This window comes from Phalacrocorax carbo, chromosome 9 (genome assembly GCF_963921805.1).
Source record: "Phalacrocorax carbo chromosome 9, bPhaCar2.1, whole genome shotgun sequence".
Classification (NCBI taxonomy): Eukaryota; Metazoa; Chordata; class Aves; order Suliformes; family Phalacrocoracidae; genus Phalacrocorax; species Phalacrocorax carbo.
The window spans coordinates 30,632,689-30,649,590 of NC_087521.1; the positions used below are offsets into that span (position 1 = coordinate 30,632,689).

Consider the following 16,902-nt stretch of genomic DNA (forward strand, 5'->3'; position numbering starts at 1 on the left):
ATCGACCACCTCTCTGGGCAACCTGGGCCTGTGTTTCACCACCCTCATAGTAAAAATTTTTTCTCCTTATATCCAGTCTAAATGTACCCTCCTTTAGTTTAAAACCATTACCCCTTGACCTGTCACAACAGGTCTTGCCTGAATAAAAAAATCATCTGACATGTTTTTAAAAAATCAATTTGCTTCTCTGACACAGTTGCCACACTGCCAGCAGCACTGAAGTGCCTTTGCTGACTTAACAATACCAGCTGCTGCAGCCAAGAAAGCCTCTCATTGAGCCAGAATAAACCAGGCTTTAAAAACTCTACTCTAAAAATCCCAGTCTCCTGGATTTACCCCAAAATGCTCCCCTGAAGCAGTATGAATCTGTGCAAGGGTAGATCCCACCTGTGCTGGGGGACTATGCCTGGGGCACAGAACCCAGATCACACTGCAGCGAAGGGCCACAGCAGTGGTTAAATCAGTGCGCCCTCCCTGCACAGTCTAATGGAACAAGCAACATCGGATGCACTTTTTTTTGTTGGGTTTTTTTTTCCCCCCAAGAGTGACTGAGCTACTTCAGTATCAAAAGGGAATCTGAGGGCAGCTGGGCAGACCCCATCAGCTGTCCTGCCACCCCCCTTACACTTCCTGACTACACCTCCCACTTGACCATTCGGTCCAAACTGTGACCTGCCCCTCCACAACACTGCAGAAATACAAGTATTTTTGTAGGTATCTTGTTCTGTCCCCAAAGAACACAAATTAAATGGAACTGGTTGAAGAAGAAAAAGTTGATCTGTACTGCCTCTTGGCAAATTCCATATTACCTTCTATATTCAGTGGCTAATCGACAGATGCTTTCCCACTGGTTCTGGAGCTCAGAAATAGTCTGCTGAACCACTGGCTTCTTAATTTTCTCATTTCTCATTAAATTTTCTCCTAGAGCTACCATGTTCTGCATTTTGGCCTCTCCTGCATCTTTGAGAGCCATGATTTCCTGTATTAAACAAGAAGCAGAAGCAGGACATATACAACTATTTTTTGGTTACAGAATAAAAGGTATTACCAATTATTTTTTTCATACTTTGCACGCTGCTGTTCAAGACAATAGAATTCTCCTTCCAATATGTCACATAACTGATACATAAATGGATAGATCATCTAGTTTTAGAAAGGCTGGGATAACGAAGCAGATTTATTAATTATTCTCTACATAACAAAACAAATATTGTGCTGACAAACAATTTTAAAAAGCTCCAAATCTTAGGGAGACATTATTTGTCACAATGCTACCACTTCCACAGAATGAAACACGTAAATCCCAGCATCCTCATCCTAAGTAGTCAGAGAGGGGAGACACCAAAGAGGACACTAGGGCCTGAGAGACCCACCCAGGCAGTGGAGCGGCCCAGCACAACAGCACTGCAGAACGCCCGAGAAGCCACACACTTTGCAGATGCTCTCCAGATGCCTCAGCTCCGTTAATGACCTCCCTCCCCAGCTCTGGAGTAGGCTATGATGGGAAGGCACACAGCCACCAGCACCTTATTAGTTCAGTGCCGCTCCACTCAAAGATGCAGCAGAGAACCTCATCTTACATGTGTAATAAACTATGCAAAAAGCAAAAAAAAAACCAAACCCCGAACAGATATCCCCCCCCTCCCCAAAGAAGCCACAAAACCACAGGCAATCAGCAGCAACAGTATCTTTTATGAGGTACTGACTCATCAAGCATTCCCCTGATATTAGCACGAGCTGTGAGGTAGAAAAAGAATACATTTAACAAAATACCTTTATCTGATTTATCTTTTCATCTGATGGCAACTCACTTTCCTGTGAACTCAGGTTATTAACAGCCTCCTCGAGCTTTTTGATCCAACAAGAAACATCCTGGGCAAGCTCTTCGAAATTTTGTCCTTCCACTGGAAGCCTCTCAGTATTCCCTGCCATTTCACTTACACGTGTTATCAGTGTCTGGTATCTACTAATAAGATCACTGGCTTCTGAAATGGTTTCACATTCTGTCAGCCCAGCCTCCCTCAAGGAATTTGCTAGCTGAGCCATGGAGTCAAATGATTTTCTGAAAAATACAAAAAATGAATAAACATCATTTTGTTGTAACAATATAGGGCAACCTTCTTTAGAAGACAGTTATCAGACAGAGACCGACGAAAACAATACCTCTGTGTTAACAGTGTTTCATAGAAGTTTTCAAGTTTTGTCTCATCTTTTTTGATTTCTTTTAGTTTTTCTTCCTGAGCAGTGAGCCATTCTTCCCAGACTATGCTGCTTTCTTCAAGGCTAGAGAGAGTATAAATACAGTCACAGGTCAAAATGAGAGGCATTACATGATTAAAACCTGCTGACAGCAGCGTTTTGCCTAAAAAATAACATAAATATCCTGTGCCTGATAAAGTAATTTTAAAGCACAAGCTTGATTTTAAGTATCTCAGTTCATGTCACTGAAACTATCCACAAGCACACACTCCCATAAAACAGAGTCTGCTACAAAGCAAAAAAACACATGAAGCATACAGCAAAACGCTCACTACCCCTTATTAAAATACCATCTTTAATAAAAAGCAGGGTTGTTTGGCATTCACTATGGCTGCTTAATAATGAATCATTTTACAATACTTGTGATTAAAATGTCAGAAACTACATTAGTTCCCTACCTACTGAGCTGCTGGAGAAAAGCATCAAGTTCTTTCTCCCGTTTCTGACATTTGGAGATCAGTCTTTGTAGTTCTGCTTCTTGATCTCTCACACGACTGTTGAGGTGGTTAATGCTTGCTTTGGGCAAGTAATGCTTCACTTTATTCAATAAAGTTTTAACCTCTTGGATATCTCTGTCTTTCCCTTCAGATGTTAGGAAGTGCTGAATAAGAGCACAAACACAAGATGCATTTATCAAATTTTCCGTTGAATAATAGATATTTATGTTGCAAGTGTTTTTCAACTCCTGTTGTGTCCACCAATATTTTCTACAGCAATTCCAGTTCCTGAAAAGGAATATACGTTAATTCAGTTTGCCAACTATTCCACCTGCAAATGGGAAAGATGCTTTTTGTAGAATAAGGAGAAAGTGAAGTAGATTACTCGAATTTTCTTCTGTAGAGCACAAGCACACACAGAAGAAATAGGCAAACAGCATTCAGATCTAGCACTGACATCACTGTGCCGTCGTCATCTTCTGCCGCTTAACTGTCATTGCTTCTTGCAGATGTTGTGGCTTTTCCATCTCTTTTTCTTCTGATTCTGTCTGACTTAGAGTCAAAATCTGGCTACAACAAAGTGAAGGCAAATTTTTCAGATCTGAGTCCAATGGGGGTCAGAATTTCATTTTACTCTCTACACATTTGACTTTCTACATCTTTGCACACGGAAGTACTTGGTCAAAGTCCACTGGCTTTCATAAACTACTGTCCTGTCTCTCATTTGCCCAACTATGTATGAACTTGAACGGTGATACTCCATTTTAACAAAGTTGTATTTCCACTCCACTTATTATTCTAATGCTTAAAGTTACATGAAATGTTCTTTCAGACTCAAGTTACAAAACCACTGTAGGTGAATTCACTCCCAAGAATAGACTCCTGTGTAAAAAAGTACAACTTCAAGAACAATCAGCTTCAGAAATTAGAATGTTTTAATACTTTACCTTTAGCCTCTGCAGTCTTTCTTCTAGTATGGGTTTTGTTTCTGAGGGGTCAAAGCAGTCCTTCAAAGACAGCTGAGTGCTGCTAAACCAGTCATTAAAATCCTTGCACTGACCTGAAAAAAAGATACATTCCATTTTTCTTCATTAATAGTATTCTGTAAAAGAAAATCCTGTTTAACATGAAGATTGCAGACAATTTGTAATTACATTTATCAGCGCTACTGTCAAAGGTTGCTTTTCACTACAGATCATGTGACAGAAAATGCTGCAGTTCATACCTTTTTTTTTACCCAACATTAACTGTCAATGAAGAGCTGTTCACTTGGGAGGGACAGCCTGCTATATGTAGCAGTTTCAGTAAACAAGGCCTGGATTAGCTTACTGGCAACTTTACCTCTTTCCACACAAATAAATATTACTCAAAAACTATTTGAAGACGAGTCTACCTTTGGGCCTAATTCTACACCTGCACAGTCCTGTGTCTGCATAGAACAAAAAGTAACTAATAATGCTGTTCATTCTCGTAACTAAGATTAAATAACAAATGACTGGAAAAAATGAACAAGTTGAATTCTGTATTTTTAAATGAAATGTTCTGACATTTGTTCCTGAATTGTGCTTTATATTTTTAATATGTTTTTAAATGTAAAAATATGCAACAAAATACTTTGGTTGAGTGGTTTGTTGGAATCAAAAGCCATTTTTATCCAAATCTTTGTCTTGTTCAGAACCCTGAAACAGTTCGAGACATCAAACCAGTTTTGGACACCGAACCAAAAATAAATTAACTGCATAACCTTTAAGTGATTATGATGGTCAGTACTAACCTATACAGCTACATAAATGTAATATGTATTTGCTTACGGTTCAAAACATCAATAAAGTGTTCTTGAAACACATGCTTCTTCTTATTAAATAAATCAGTGACACATTTAAGCTGCTTATTTAATTCATCCACATCAGGACAATCTGTCTCTTCTTGGAGTAATGTCACATGGTGTTTCTGTTGCAGAATTTTCTGGTGGATTTCCTAAAGTTAAAAAAAGGACAACCATTAAAAAGCAAAATTTCAAGTGCAAGTTGAAGTTCACTGTACAGAGCTGTTTTAGTACAAACTAGAGTTTTGCAAAAGGGGTTAGTCCTGCCTATGTGTCAAAATCATTTCTTAAAGTATATCGACATGAACAAGGCAATCAGCAGGTAGGTATAAGCACTAAATTCTCCTTGAGTAGCATGTATACACCTGTATGCATACATAATCACACATACATTCAGTCATGCACATTTTGGCAACACACAGAATAGATACGTGAAGTGCATAGTAACACAGTATGTTCCAGAGCATATAATACTGTGATGCTAAAGCTGTGATGCTTTAGCTGCCATAGGCACTATTCTACCCCTAAATGCCTTACTCTGTATGTCAGGTCCCTTTCAAGTGGGTTGAAAGATAACTTAGAGCTGGGAGAATTAATTAAAAGCTGTTTCTTCCAATGCCTGTGATTTCACTGCCCCAAACTCTAGCGGTCTGAAACCCAGAACGTGCACAATCCACTCACTGCTCAACAGGAGGTTTAAATATTGCCAGCCTTGAACCTCCAAGCAGGAAGCAGCTCTTTATTCACCTCTCTCCCTGGTGCAAAGAGGATGGAAAGTTGGCTTAAACTGCCTACTGGGAGCTCCCCTTGCAGGCAGGCTTAGGTGGCACAAAGACAACCTCTGTGTATTACCCAGTCTTGGAAAAGATACAACCCAGTACCCCAACTACTGCCTCAACGTATCTTGAGTGGTGTACTGTGGTCGTGCCTATCACTAACTGTGTCCAGTAGCTGCAAGGGTTAACTAACTACATCTGATAACATCCAGCGAGAACAGGCATTTCATTCACCTTTCTGGCAGCTTAAGGAAGTATTCCAGCCAGGCTCTTCACTTATTCCAGCAGTTTACAACATATACAGGAGAAACACTTAAGATGACTTGCCCAGGACAGAAATAATATACAAAATTATAAAAGGTGTGTAATCTGTGGCATGGTACCTCTAATTTCGTAAAGATCTCTAAGGTGTCAGAAGGAGATAAGGCTTTTAAAAGCGATTCAGTCATTCCAATCTGTGTCTTGGCCAGATCCAGATCTCCTTTTAGTTCTGCTGTGTTCACTGTGAGTTCACTGGCCCCCCGCTTCATTGACAAGAGCTCTTTGATTAGCTCCATTTTTTGCACAACAGATGATCTGATGACCTTAAAATTGGAAACAAACATACATAAGAAATTATACAGGATTTATTCCCTAGAATATGACATAACTCCATGATAGGCATAAAAAGCAATGAAGTGATCTCAGACCCAGATGTTTCAATCATAGCTTGTTCCAGAGTCCTTCCCTCCCACTCTACACGTTGGAAAACAACAGTATTTAAGCCCTGGTTTTCTGAGGAGGAATGATCTCTATTCATCTTTATTAGCAATGCATTTACTGGTGCTGCTTTACTAGTAAATTTATTTGTCAGTCTACTCCAGTGTCTACTCTCAGCTTCAGCTACCAGGAAAAAGAGGGTGCCAGCTCTCTCCGTAACACACCTCCCGGCAGTGATCCCACCAGGGCAAATTCCCCACAGCGATTAAAAAAATAGGCAAGGACAACACAGAGGTGGGGAGCTCTGCCTCCAGACTAGTCACTAAGGAGGAACAGGTCCTTAACCTTATCCTTAAGGCTTCTGCAGATTTGCATGAGACAGCAACTCAGTGGGATCATGGCCACGCTCTGAAACTCCACCCCAGGGGCCTCAGGGCATCTGGTGCTCCCAAGGAGCACAGTGTGCACAGTACAAGGTTGCCAAGTCCTTTCCTAAGCTCCTTAGATCACTTTACCCAGTGAAACTGCTCTGAGTTCACTGCCTGCTGAGGATAAACACACAAATAGCCAAACCGGGTCAAGCTCGAGGTGCATCTGACAGAGACTGGGAGCAGATGCTTAGGGAACTGGTATAGGATCAAGGTAGGCTAACGTGGTCTCAGACAGTGGAGGAGGATTTATTTGCTGTGTGAAGTTAAGACAAAATGACGAAGAGTTCCTTGTGATATCCTGAAGGAAAACATCACAGCAACACCACTCTATGCAAATAGCTACGTACTACCAGGCTACATTAGCCCATATCCAGGTAAAGGTACAATTCAAATAGGGAGTGAGCATGCTGAGCTGCTGGAATCCCCAAAGGGGTGACGAGGTCCACTGTGCCTTGTTCTTGGCCAATAGCTAAAGGCCAGATATCACTGATATTGGTCTCTTTCAGCAGGCCTGCAAAGAAGTTGGGTCAGGTATAAGTCCCTAAAAGGCACAGGACTGAGAGAGGCCTTTGTTTAAAATGACAGGTTTGGTTCTAACAGCTTGAGAAAGACAACAAATGAAACGTCACTGCTAATAGCCAACAAAATGCCTCCAGTTCTCTGGGCAGATTTAAGTCAAACCAAGAAATGACTCTGGCAAAGACAATACTAGAAGCAGGGGAGTAGTAATGAGTACTGGCATATTAGCTGTAAAAGCTTCTTTGTACCTGTAGCTCCAGTGGAGGTTCATTACTATTCAGAAGTTCTTCTATCTCAGCCACTGTGTTGTCAAATTTTTGGAGTTTCTCCTCTTGGACTTGTAAGCACGCCTAAAGGTAGAAAAAACACATTGGTAACTGTGCTTCCCCCCAAATTAAATTTACACGTTTTTGTTAGAAAATTTCATTACTAATATTCTGATTCTGCATTTTGGCATATAGAGCTCCTACAAGTGGTCTATTTCCTGATTTTCATTTTAGCAATTTAGACTTTTTTTTCTATTAAGTGTCAGAAACACTCTATGTTTCTCAGGCAAAACAGTTGTTAATGCAAATCTAGCATAAATTTAAGTAGTCTTAATTTTGTATTTATTTCTTGCCACTTCTATTAAAAAGGGATATTCTCAGATGTTACAGACTTAAAGACAAGAACTGGTATCCTGATGACACTTTGGTAGGGATGTGATAAAATATAACACATGCTGTAAGCACTTTTTAAATGTAAAACCTTTGCATATGAAAAGACCTCTACTCATTTGAATAGATTTTGGAACAAGCCAGTAACACGAAAGTAAAATACCAGCTTCAGCTTGTGAAACAGGACATACCTAAAATAGAAACATTGTCTGATATTCCCAAAATCAATATTCCAAACTCCCCCAGGATGAAGTATTCCTCTGGAGTCTCTGGACAAGGAACCATCAAAACCCATTCACATGCTGCAGCCCTTAAAAGAGTTTCCATTTGCATACGGCTACAGGGAAAAGCAGAACTCCTCTCACACTATTTCTACTGAAATTATCTTTCAATATACAGTCAAATAATTCATTACTCTGTTCTTTTGTGACAGGCTTCTTGAAAGCACATGCACCGGTGCCCTGCTGGGCGGTCACAAAGGACCCTGGGTTTCAACCCCATGTAACATGATACACATTGCAACAGTTGGGTTTTTTTTTTTTTAAATTAACATTAATGTAGAGATGTTTCAGGATCAACAATGAAATAATAATAAATTGATAAATAAACCTGACGCCCTCTGCACTTCAAATCATTTTACAAAAATACCTATGCACCAAGTTCAGTTTTTTCTCCTATTCCGCTTTTACAGTAGATCACACGAAACATGGTTTCTCTCTCCCTTGCCCTCTCTTCCCCTCTTTTGAGAATTATCCTCTCGCATGGGAGGAGCGGAGTAACCTTAGCACAGCCACCTCCAACACAGCCCTAAGCACCAGTAGAGGCGCATCAGGGGCATGGTCACATCATGTTGGGCTTGAGCAGTTCCCAGGTAACAAAATGGCTCTTAAGATGCAGTTGCCAGCTGGTGCGTCTTTACTGGAGCCCTCGGGGACCTGAACTACCCCAGGTAAATTCTAACAATACAGTGTTAAAGGCAATAATAACGTGACAGAATATCCACCTCTGCACAGCATGTATACTACTGGTTCACTGGGAAGATCTGTATACAAAGAACACCTTGGCTTTTTACTGCTCTGCAAATCAAAACAAACGAGCAGCTCTAACAGTAGCAGAAATGCTGCAAATAAGTATAATAAAAAACAGGGTATCTGTAGCATGTAAATACTGATAAAAAACTGCCTGCATGTTTTCAAACAAGCGGATATGGGATATATTTATGTCTCAACCCCACTCAAGCAGGAAATTAATTTTGTTTAGTAGGTACTGGCTATAGCCACAACAAAGCAGCGCAGCTTGTCGATTATGGCCCTGAAGTCAGAAATTACAATATTTACCCCCATATATGAGGTTCTTCAATGGCATAGAATTAGTGCTTGTGTTTTTACACCCAACTGCACCACGATACCAGGATTTAATGCTATAATCTGTGTGAAAGGGGCATGGGCAGCCCAGGCTCTGCTGATACCTGCTCATGCACAGCCCCTGGAGACCCTTAGCAGCCAACCACTGTCAAGGCTACATTAAGTAACAGTGGGGAGCACACCGGGACAAGGATTGCATGAGCAAATAAGCCCGCTCTGCAAAGTCTTCTTGACCTATGCATTGCCCAGCCATTTTCTAGGCTTCAGTATCTTTGCTGATAGGCAATTTCTAACTAGAAAACGAATCATTAGCCTATACACACTCGCTTCCCTTTCTTCTCTAGGCACAAGGAAATGTGCACCACTGTACTTAGACTACAAGCTTTCCAGGCCTTCTCTTTGCTGTACTTTTGTACAGCGCAAAGGAACGAGGAGGCTTTTGTAGTCTAAAGCAGCATTTGCAGTGTTGCATTATTTTAAAAAAATTTAGTATACGTATACACTACCTATTTATCACTTTGAGACCTGCATCCCCAATACATAATGCAATATCTTCAGTGAAACTATCCACGTAGATACAATTGCAAATGTTACAGCTTCCCCTACTTTTGCAGTGCTGATATTTCTATGCAGCATGCATGTTTATAGTCCAAAGTCCTTATCACTACAATAGAAGTTAAGGGTAAAAAATTTCCAATTGAATTACCTTCAACTGCATAAGGTCCTCTTCGGTCAGACATCGGTCTTCCGCATTCTTAAGTTCTGCATTTGCCCAAGCGTCGATTGTGCCAGATAAACTAAGGAGTTTTTCCCACAAAGCCTGAGCTCTTCCCAAATTATCACAGTAGTTTTCAGTCTTTTCATTGATCTACCATGAGATTTATATACAGAAAACACACAGATTTCAAAAATGTTGAACTATACTCCAAAAGCAAAAGCAGCATAATAAAATAGGAGCGAGATGAAACCACCTACAAAAACAAGTGTGGCAAGGGGAAAAAAAAAATAATCTCATGTGTCTTCACAGTGAACTGGTCATGGAGAAGATCTTTAAATCCCTGCCACACATGTCGCCAAACATACCAGTCACAACGGCAGCTTGCCAGTTTTAAGGCAGGTTTAGGAAGGAGCCTTGTTCATTAATGTTTATGTACTCCCCGTAAATACCATCTAATCTCAGTATTGATGCACTGCTTAGATCGACAGTAGCAAACATTTCTCACTAAAAGCACCAGCATTGTAACTCTCCAGATTGTCTCCAAAGTCTAAATCCACATAAGTTGTTATGGAAGCTTACAGATTCATGCAGAAAGCACAAACATCGTCTTTCTGCATTTCCTAGGATTATTTACTGTCAAGGAGTACCCATGATATAAACTACCTGAAAGATCAGAAACATTACACCAATAGACACTCTGCAAGCTTTGATCTGGTAAATACTTGGATTTATCTCTTAAGAATCTTTGCCATGTTGCACTTAATTTATTCCAAATATTACACACGTGTCAGAATCAATTACTATAATGCATAACAGATAAGACCACCCTGATAATTTACTTTTTACATACATCCAGCCATCTGTCCACAATAATGTTAGCCTCATTCTCGAACGGAGGCTCCTCAAAGCTTCTCATTTTATTCAGCTGGAATTGAAGGTTTTTGCAGATTTGATTTATTTTGTCTACATCTTCAGAGTGATCATTAAATTCCTCTTTTGCCTCTTCAATCTGTGAAAAAGACCAAATGGATATTTATGAGCATGTTTACTTATACCTATTTATTTAGCAAAACATCTTTAACTGATGTGCTGTTATTTTTAGTTTAGAGAAGCAGCAGCATTACACAAAATAATCTATTTTATATAATATGATGAGACTAGGAATGTATCCTGTGTTGCTATATCCCTGCCATGGTGATAGGGACACTTCCCAGTTAGAAATCCGTACCATTCAGCTACTGGCTGTGAAACAGCTGAGTGGGAACTATGGATAATGTATTTCTGACTAAGAGAGCCCAAACCACAGTTTGCTTAAAAAGTCATAATCGCAAGATCCAAGGGGTCTGTAGGTCTGTACAGAGAACACTGGTTACAGAAATAAACAATGCACAACATAATAACCATGTGAGATACTACTGCAACGCTGAAAAGTATAACCTGGCATTTTGATCTGCAGGTTTTGAACTACTTAAAAAAAAAAGCTCAAATCCTACTTAAACATAGCCATTGTCAAATATACCATTGTCAGAAACTGAAATGTCCCTTTTTCCCTACTTTCTATTTAAACACTAGGCTGCCTCTGTGCTTAATTGTAATGTCAGTGTTTACAAACAACATGGGAGCTTGCTCGAAAAGAAACACTGACCTCTAGTGTTAGGCAGTTTTATATTGAAAGCCCTCCTTATTCCCCAGAGACAAGCATTACATCTTCTCACACAGATACTGCTGGCCAGTGAGGTAAGGGGAGGGGCGGCAGAGCAACACTCACAAACCAGAACAAGACAATCTTCTCTGTTATTATTTCGTATAAATAGAAATAACAAATCATCAGCACTCAAGGGCATGCCTTGTACTGTGCCGCAGCTGTTGCGGACCGCAATTCTGAGAGTGGGAGTTGCAAAACTGAAGGTGAGGAGGAAGGGTTGTTAACAGAGCGAGGGGTCTCCGTACAAGCAGGGGCCAGGGTATGCAGGTGATGTCCCCCGCAGCAGGAGCCCAACTGATACGAGGTGCCAGAAGTCTCACAGGTGAAACCAGGAATAGACCCTGCCTCAGCTGAAATGGGGTGACACCATCCTATTGTCTGAGGGAAGAAACCACTTACATTCCTCCTTAAATTCAACCATCCCAGGCGCTGCCTGAGAGCAAATGTTCCTGAATTATATGGGTGATGCCTCATCAGAAAGCCTAAAAATGGGATCTGAACAACCAGTTATATAACCCAGCCAGGAAACGTGAAACCTGTACAGTAAAATGGTCATGATGGACATGCTGCTGTTCGCTAATCCATTAGCCATGGGCAACCGTGCCCAGCGGTGTATTCATTCAGCCAAGAAGAATGTTGCTGGCTGTCAAATTTTAGTCTGAAAAAGTGGTAAACTTTAAACTAAATGAGAGAGTGTCCAGCAACACCTGTCCATTCAGTCTCGTCAGCTAACATAAAAGCTACTGCAAATGTTTAACTGCTATCAAAGACGGCATGGAGCAAATGTTGGTTATGGAGACCAAGGCTCTTATACAGAAGGTCTGTCTTCTAAGTAGGTTTGCAACATAGAAGTGAGAGGAGAAATACTGAACTACGTTGTTATGGCTCCTAACGGCAACACAGTTTGGTCAGCAAAGTCAGCGTGAGGGCAGAAATTCATGCTGCAAATGTAACCAACTCAAGCAAATAGTCTATCACCAGGTCAAAACCATTTTGGCCTCCAGAAGTCCACACCCCAAGGCAGCACCATGCTGGCAATCCCCAAGGTGTCTGTGAGCGCGGTGGCAGTGACACACAGCGAGGTACGCAAGCTCCAGCCTGGGAAGCAGGGTAGATCTGCCATGGCCCAGTCTCTGAGCAGATGTGCCATGCTGACACAGCTTTACAGCTCCTGTTCCTGATCCTGCTAGCTTGGGGCTAGCTGAAGATCTCTGCACAGCACTGCATGGTGCAGACAAACCCCGCAGCCCTGCCTGGGACCTGGTGACATGAGCAAGGAGAGGATACGGATCTAAACTCTTGGTTATAAGCTACAGCAACAGCAAGAAAGAAGCAGCCCCAAGGAGCTGCATTACCTGATGTTTTTCCTTTAAGTGGTACAACATTTTAAAGTATCTTCTTAGTAAAAAAATATTTTGCTATTTTTTTATATTTACAAACTACTCACTAGAAGGTTTTTAACTGAGTACAAAATACAGAAATATTCTGAAGGGTGTGGGTGAATATGGCTGACTTTAACATGTATTTTTGGTAGGACAGGATTTAATCTTATTCTGATACTGGATCATAGTTTTTCTACCTTTTTTTTTCTGTTAAAATGCCTCCCCTTTAAAAAGATCTGGATACACTAAGCAAAGCTAGACATCAGTTTAAAACAAAACCAGGGTATGGTCCCTAAATGTATTTTGGAAGCCAAAGTGACAGCAAGCTCTTAACATTTGCCCTGAAGGCTGGATGTGCAAGGGCAACCCTACACCCAAAAGCTCCCGGGAAAGGCTTTTCTTTCCATTTCAGTAAGTTCTTGTTACTCACCTTTGTTATTAGTCTGCTCAAATTCTCCTTCCCCATGTAAGAAGTTTGCTGTGAAAGTACAGTCTCCTGTTTCTGGATGATGCTGGTCAGACTAGTTTTGCAGCTCTGATATTGCTTCAGGAGCTCCAGAGCTCTTGCACACTGCTCCTGGCTATTAAAAAGAGATGTATTATTTATGGCCTAAACAAAAAACAAAAAGCAGCTTCAACCTCTTGTCTGCTTCCTTCTTCAAGGATGTGGGGAGTTTGACTACTACGTTTGGAAGAGGGAAAAGTGGGGATAAATGGTACTAGTCATAAATCCTGCAATACTGTGTGACAGCTGGTGTGGTATCTGGACAGTTTTTTGGAACCAGAAATGCCCTTCACCATCATATGCCTCTGACTCACATTTAACAGTGATGTGACCTGAGCAGTTCTCTCCATACGATACTCTCCACCTGAAAGGTGAGCTCAGTCACCAGTAACCTGAAATATAATGCGCACCAGGTATAACAAGAGGTTGGGTGTTGGACAGTGGGAAATACCACCTCAGTCCAGCCTTCAGTGGGATATGAAAACAGATTACTCCCACTGACACCTGTGCAAGCCATGAGGATTAACCTGAACTGTGCCAGTCCATGCAAAGTCTCTAGGCATCTTTAAAAACCGTAAGAGAAGGACAGATGCCCTGGGTGATCAATCATAGTCTTTCCCAGTCCTCACTCTCACAGACTTATCAAACCAAGCTCGTTTGGTCTCTTCCCTGCATAAGAGACTGTTTTCCCAGCTGCCCTCTTCCATTTGTTCCAGTTTGACTTGTCTTTTCAAATGTGCTGGCATAAAATTCACAGCATATTTGGAAGAAACATCATTCCCAGCAGCAGCAGGGTTTTCTTCTGGACCCAATTAAGTCCAACACATTGCTGCAAACCTGCTAAATGATGGGACTGTGATGTCTTAAAAATAAAAAAATTAATGAGCTTTGACAGCAAACTTCTATGTGCAACTCTTGGCATTACAATAGTTTACAGCATCATAATAGTAATGGTTGCTACTGTATCAGTATTCAATTTACTTTAAAGCATGGTCTAGTGCTTATCTGCTCTTTCATTTTACAAGCAAACTTCTTACTTGTACAATACTATTATAAAATGTAACTTTTCTCCTTACCATTCAGCAAGCAAGAGTTTTGTATCCTCCCATAACCTCTCTGTAACTCTGCACTGTTCATCTGCTTCCTCTGCTTTTTCCTCTTTGATCTGTGGGAGCTTATTAGCAATTTCTCGCATAGGTTTCATTTCAACAGCAGCACAATCCAATTCCTTTTCCAATTCCGTTAATGATTTTACCCTTTATTAGAAAAAATGAAATACAGCCTTATATTAAAGTCTTCTGATTTTTTTCCCCCAATTTAATTATTAATTTCCATAGAAATTCATCCTGAGCCGCACATATCAACTACATTAAATGACATCATAAAAAGTCCAATTCGATCTTCAGATTGTGTAATTTGACACAGTCCTTGAGATGAGTTATGCTGACCCAAGCCCTTTGAGAAAGTAATCCAAAATCCTAAACTCCAGCAGGGTCTCTATGAACATACTGAGAAAGGTAAGTGTATTCTAGATATCTTAAAACATGATCTAAGAAAGGAAGCTATGCCATAGAATGGGCTTTCAGTAAAAAACAGTCACATCTGATAAAATCCTGTTTCCACCTGCATAAACAGTAGTGGATTGTTTATTCATCCTTTGCAAGGCTGCAGAGAGCTCCTCTGAAACAGTATCAGAGACATGCAAATCACATTAGTGGCCTTCTCAGGGTGTGGTAAAATAACACAAGGCTTCTGCTTTGCAGAGTTTCATATCACGCGTGTCAGTGGTCAGCAAGATGACCCACCTCGCTGTTTGACAGTTTTCTTAATGAAAACTATGACCATAACTATCAACCTCCTCCTATTTTTAATTCATCAATGCCACTTCAAACACACACATACATAGAAGTTTAAAAGAAAAGTTATTTAGGCTGTGAGGCAGAGAATAAACCATAAGCTCACAACTTCTTTCAGCGCTCCACAGATACTTCAAGACACATTCAAGTTGCAGGGCTTTACTGCAAAGGGGCCACAGGCCCTCTGAGTTCACTGAAATTATGAAATTAAGAGCTTTAAAAAAGAATTCACCTTTGTTGAATAGCTGGAATTGTTGGGTCCTTCAAGCCTATTTTGTTAATTCTGTCACGCAGACCCTGAATGTTTTTAAGGAGTTCACTATTTTTTGTGGAAAAAATCTTGTATAAGTCTCTCTCCTCTGCAAGCATCTGTTCACTCAAGGGATCGTAAGTCGCATTTAGCTCTTCAGATAAAGTCAGGACAAGGTTTTCACAGCAAGTCTTTCTCCCACATTCAGCATCTTCCAAACAGATATCAACTGTTTTCAAGCGCTCATCCAAACATTTAGCCTCTTCTGCCATAAGAGAAACTTCTTGTGCAGCCTCTCTCAATGCTTTTCCCTGTATTTCAGGTTGACCTGAGGGATCTGTGAGACATTTGATGGAAGACTGAATCTTCCTCAATGAGGCCATAAAGGCTCCCAGATCTTTAAGGACTGACTCACGGATCTGCATTTTATGGCTCATTTCTTCAAGCTGGTTTTGGTAGTAAATCATAATTTTACTTGCAGCTTGCAGGTCTATTGGATTAAATTCATCTCTTGCTGAACTATCTAGGTGTTCCAATTGTTTGCACACTTCAATCTGATTTAATATGGATCTCTGTAGCTCCTGAAATTGAGAGAACGACCAACAGTGTTAGCAAGTGAAAGAAAATCTGTATCCTGCATTCAAGCTGAACACGTGACTGAAAAAACAAATTATGCTGGCAATAAAATAAGCATGCTAAACAGGGTGGTTAAGAAAGAAAACCTCTCTTTTCCTATTCTGGACTTTGGTGGAGGGAAAGGAAAAGAAGGAAAAACAAATAAAATGGTATTCCACACACAGGGAATTTGGCCAGCGCTATATAAAGCCCAAGCGTCTTTCCAGAAATCAAACAAAAAGGAGAGAAAGACGATGAGAGTGCTGGAACCAAGACCAGCATGCTCTCACAGCAGGAGATCTTTCAGAGCACAGGTGAGCACATAGATGTTTATTACTCTGTCATCTTTTAAGTTCTTTATGCTATACTTTTGGAGGAGACTTACATGCATTTAAAAACCTCTTCTTGAAGTCCGCATGCTATCTGGTTACAGCCCTGAGACAAACAGCAGTGTGTCAGTGTTGTGAAACGCCAAATGTGCAGAGAGCTGGGAAAAAACGCAGGGCCCTTCCAGCCAAAAAGTCATCTCAGACAGAGAGTGAACATGCTCTTTGCCCTACAGCTTGAGAGAACTAAACCCTACTTAGCTCAAGAGCCAAGGGCAGAGAAAGGCAAACTTTCAGTTCCGCGCAGCAGTCGGTGTGTTCAGTTTGTAGTGCATATCAAGACAAAAATCAATATTCACCCTGCCTAATAGACCAGAGCCTAGGCATAAGATACTGACAGCAGGTGAAGAAGTCATTGCATACATGCAGAGCTTCCAAAACCATCCTGGGGTACGCTCAGATACCTCAGCAGATGTGACACAAAACAGCTTAGCTTAGCTCAGCTCACAAATTAACACCACATTATATCACTTCACGGAGTCATTTACATAAAGTCAGGTAGGAGCAGTGTAAATCTGG

General features: G+C 40.8%; 1 protein-coding gene across 1 annotated transcript in view; it reads right to left on the reverse strand.

Moving 5' to 3' along the window:
* The window catches only part of SYNE2 (spectrin repeat containing nuclear envelope protein 2), a 197,669-nt gene that overhangs the window by 130,817 nt on the left and 49,950 nt on the right, over positions 1-16,902 (reverse strand). Inside the window, exons 29-41 of the mRNA XM_064460954.1 lie at positions 15,365-15,963; positions 14,353-14,532; positions 13,202-13,352; positions 10,535-10,693; positions 9,673-9,834; positions 7,195-7,296; positions 5,681-5,881; positions 4,508-4,673; positions 3,644-3,756; positions 2,658-2,860; positions 2,164-2,283; positions 1,774-2,062; positions 810-979 (exon numbers count right to left, since the gene is read on the reverse strand). Of these exons, the coding sequence (XP_064317024.1) occupies positions 810-979; positions 1,774-2,062; positions 2,164-2,283; positions 2,658-2,860; positions 3,644-3,756; positions 4,508-4,673; positions 5,681-5,881; positions 7,195-7,296; positions 9,673-9,834; positions 10,535-10,693; positions 13,202-13,352; positions 14,353-14,532; positions 15,365-15,963 (2,615 nt within the window). The remainder of the gene's footprint in view (positions 1-809; positions 980-1,773; positions 2,063-2,163; positions 2,284-2,657; positions 2,861-3,643; positions 3,757-4,507; positions 4,674-5,680; positions 5,882-7,194; positions 7,297-9,672; positions 9,835-10,534; positions 10,694-13,201; positions 13,353-14,352; positions 14,533-15,364; positions 15,964-16,902) is intronic.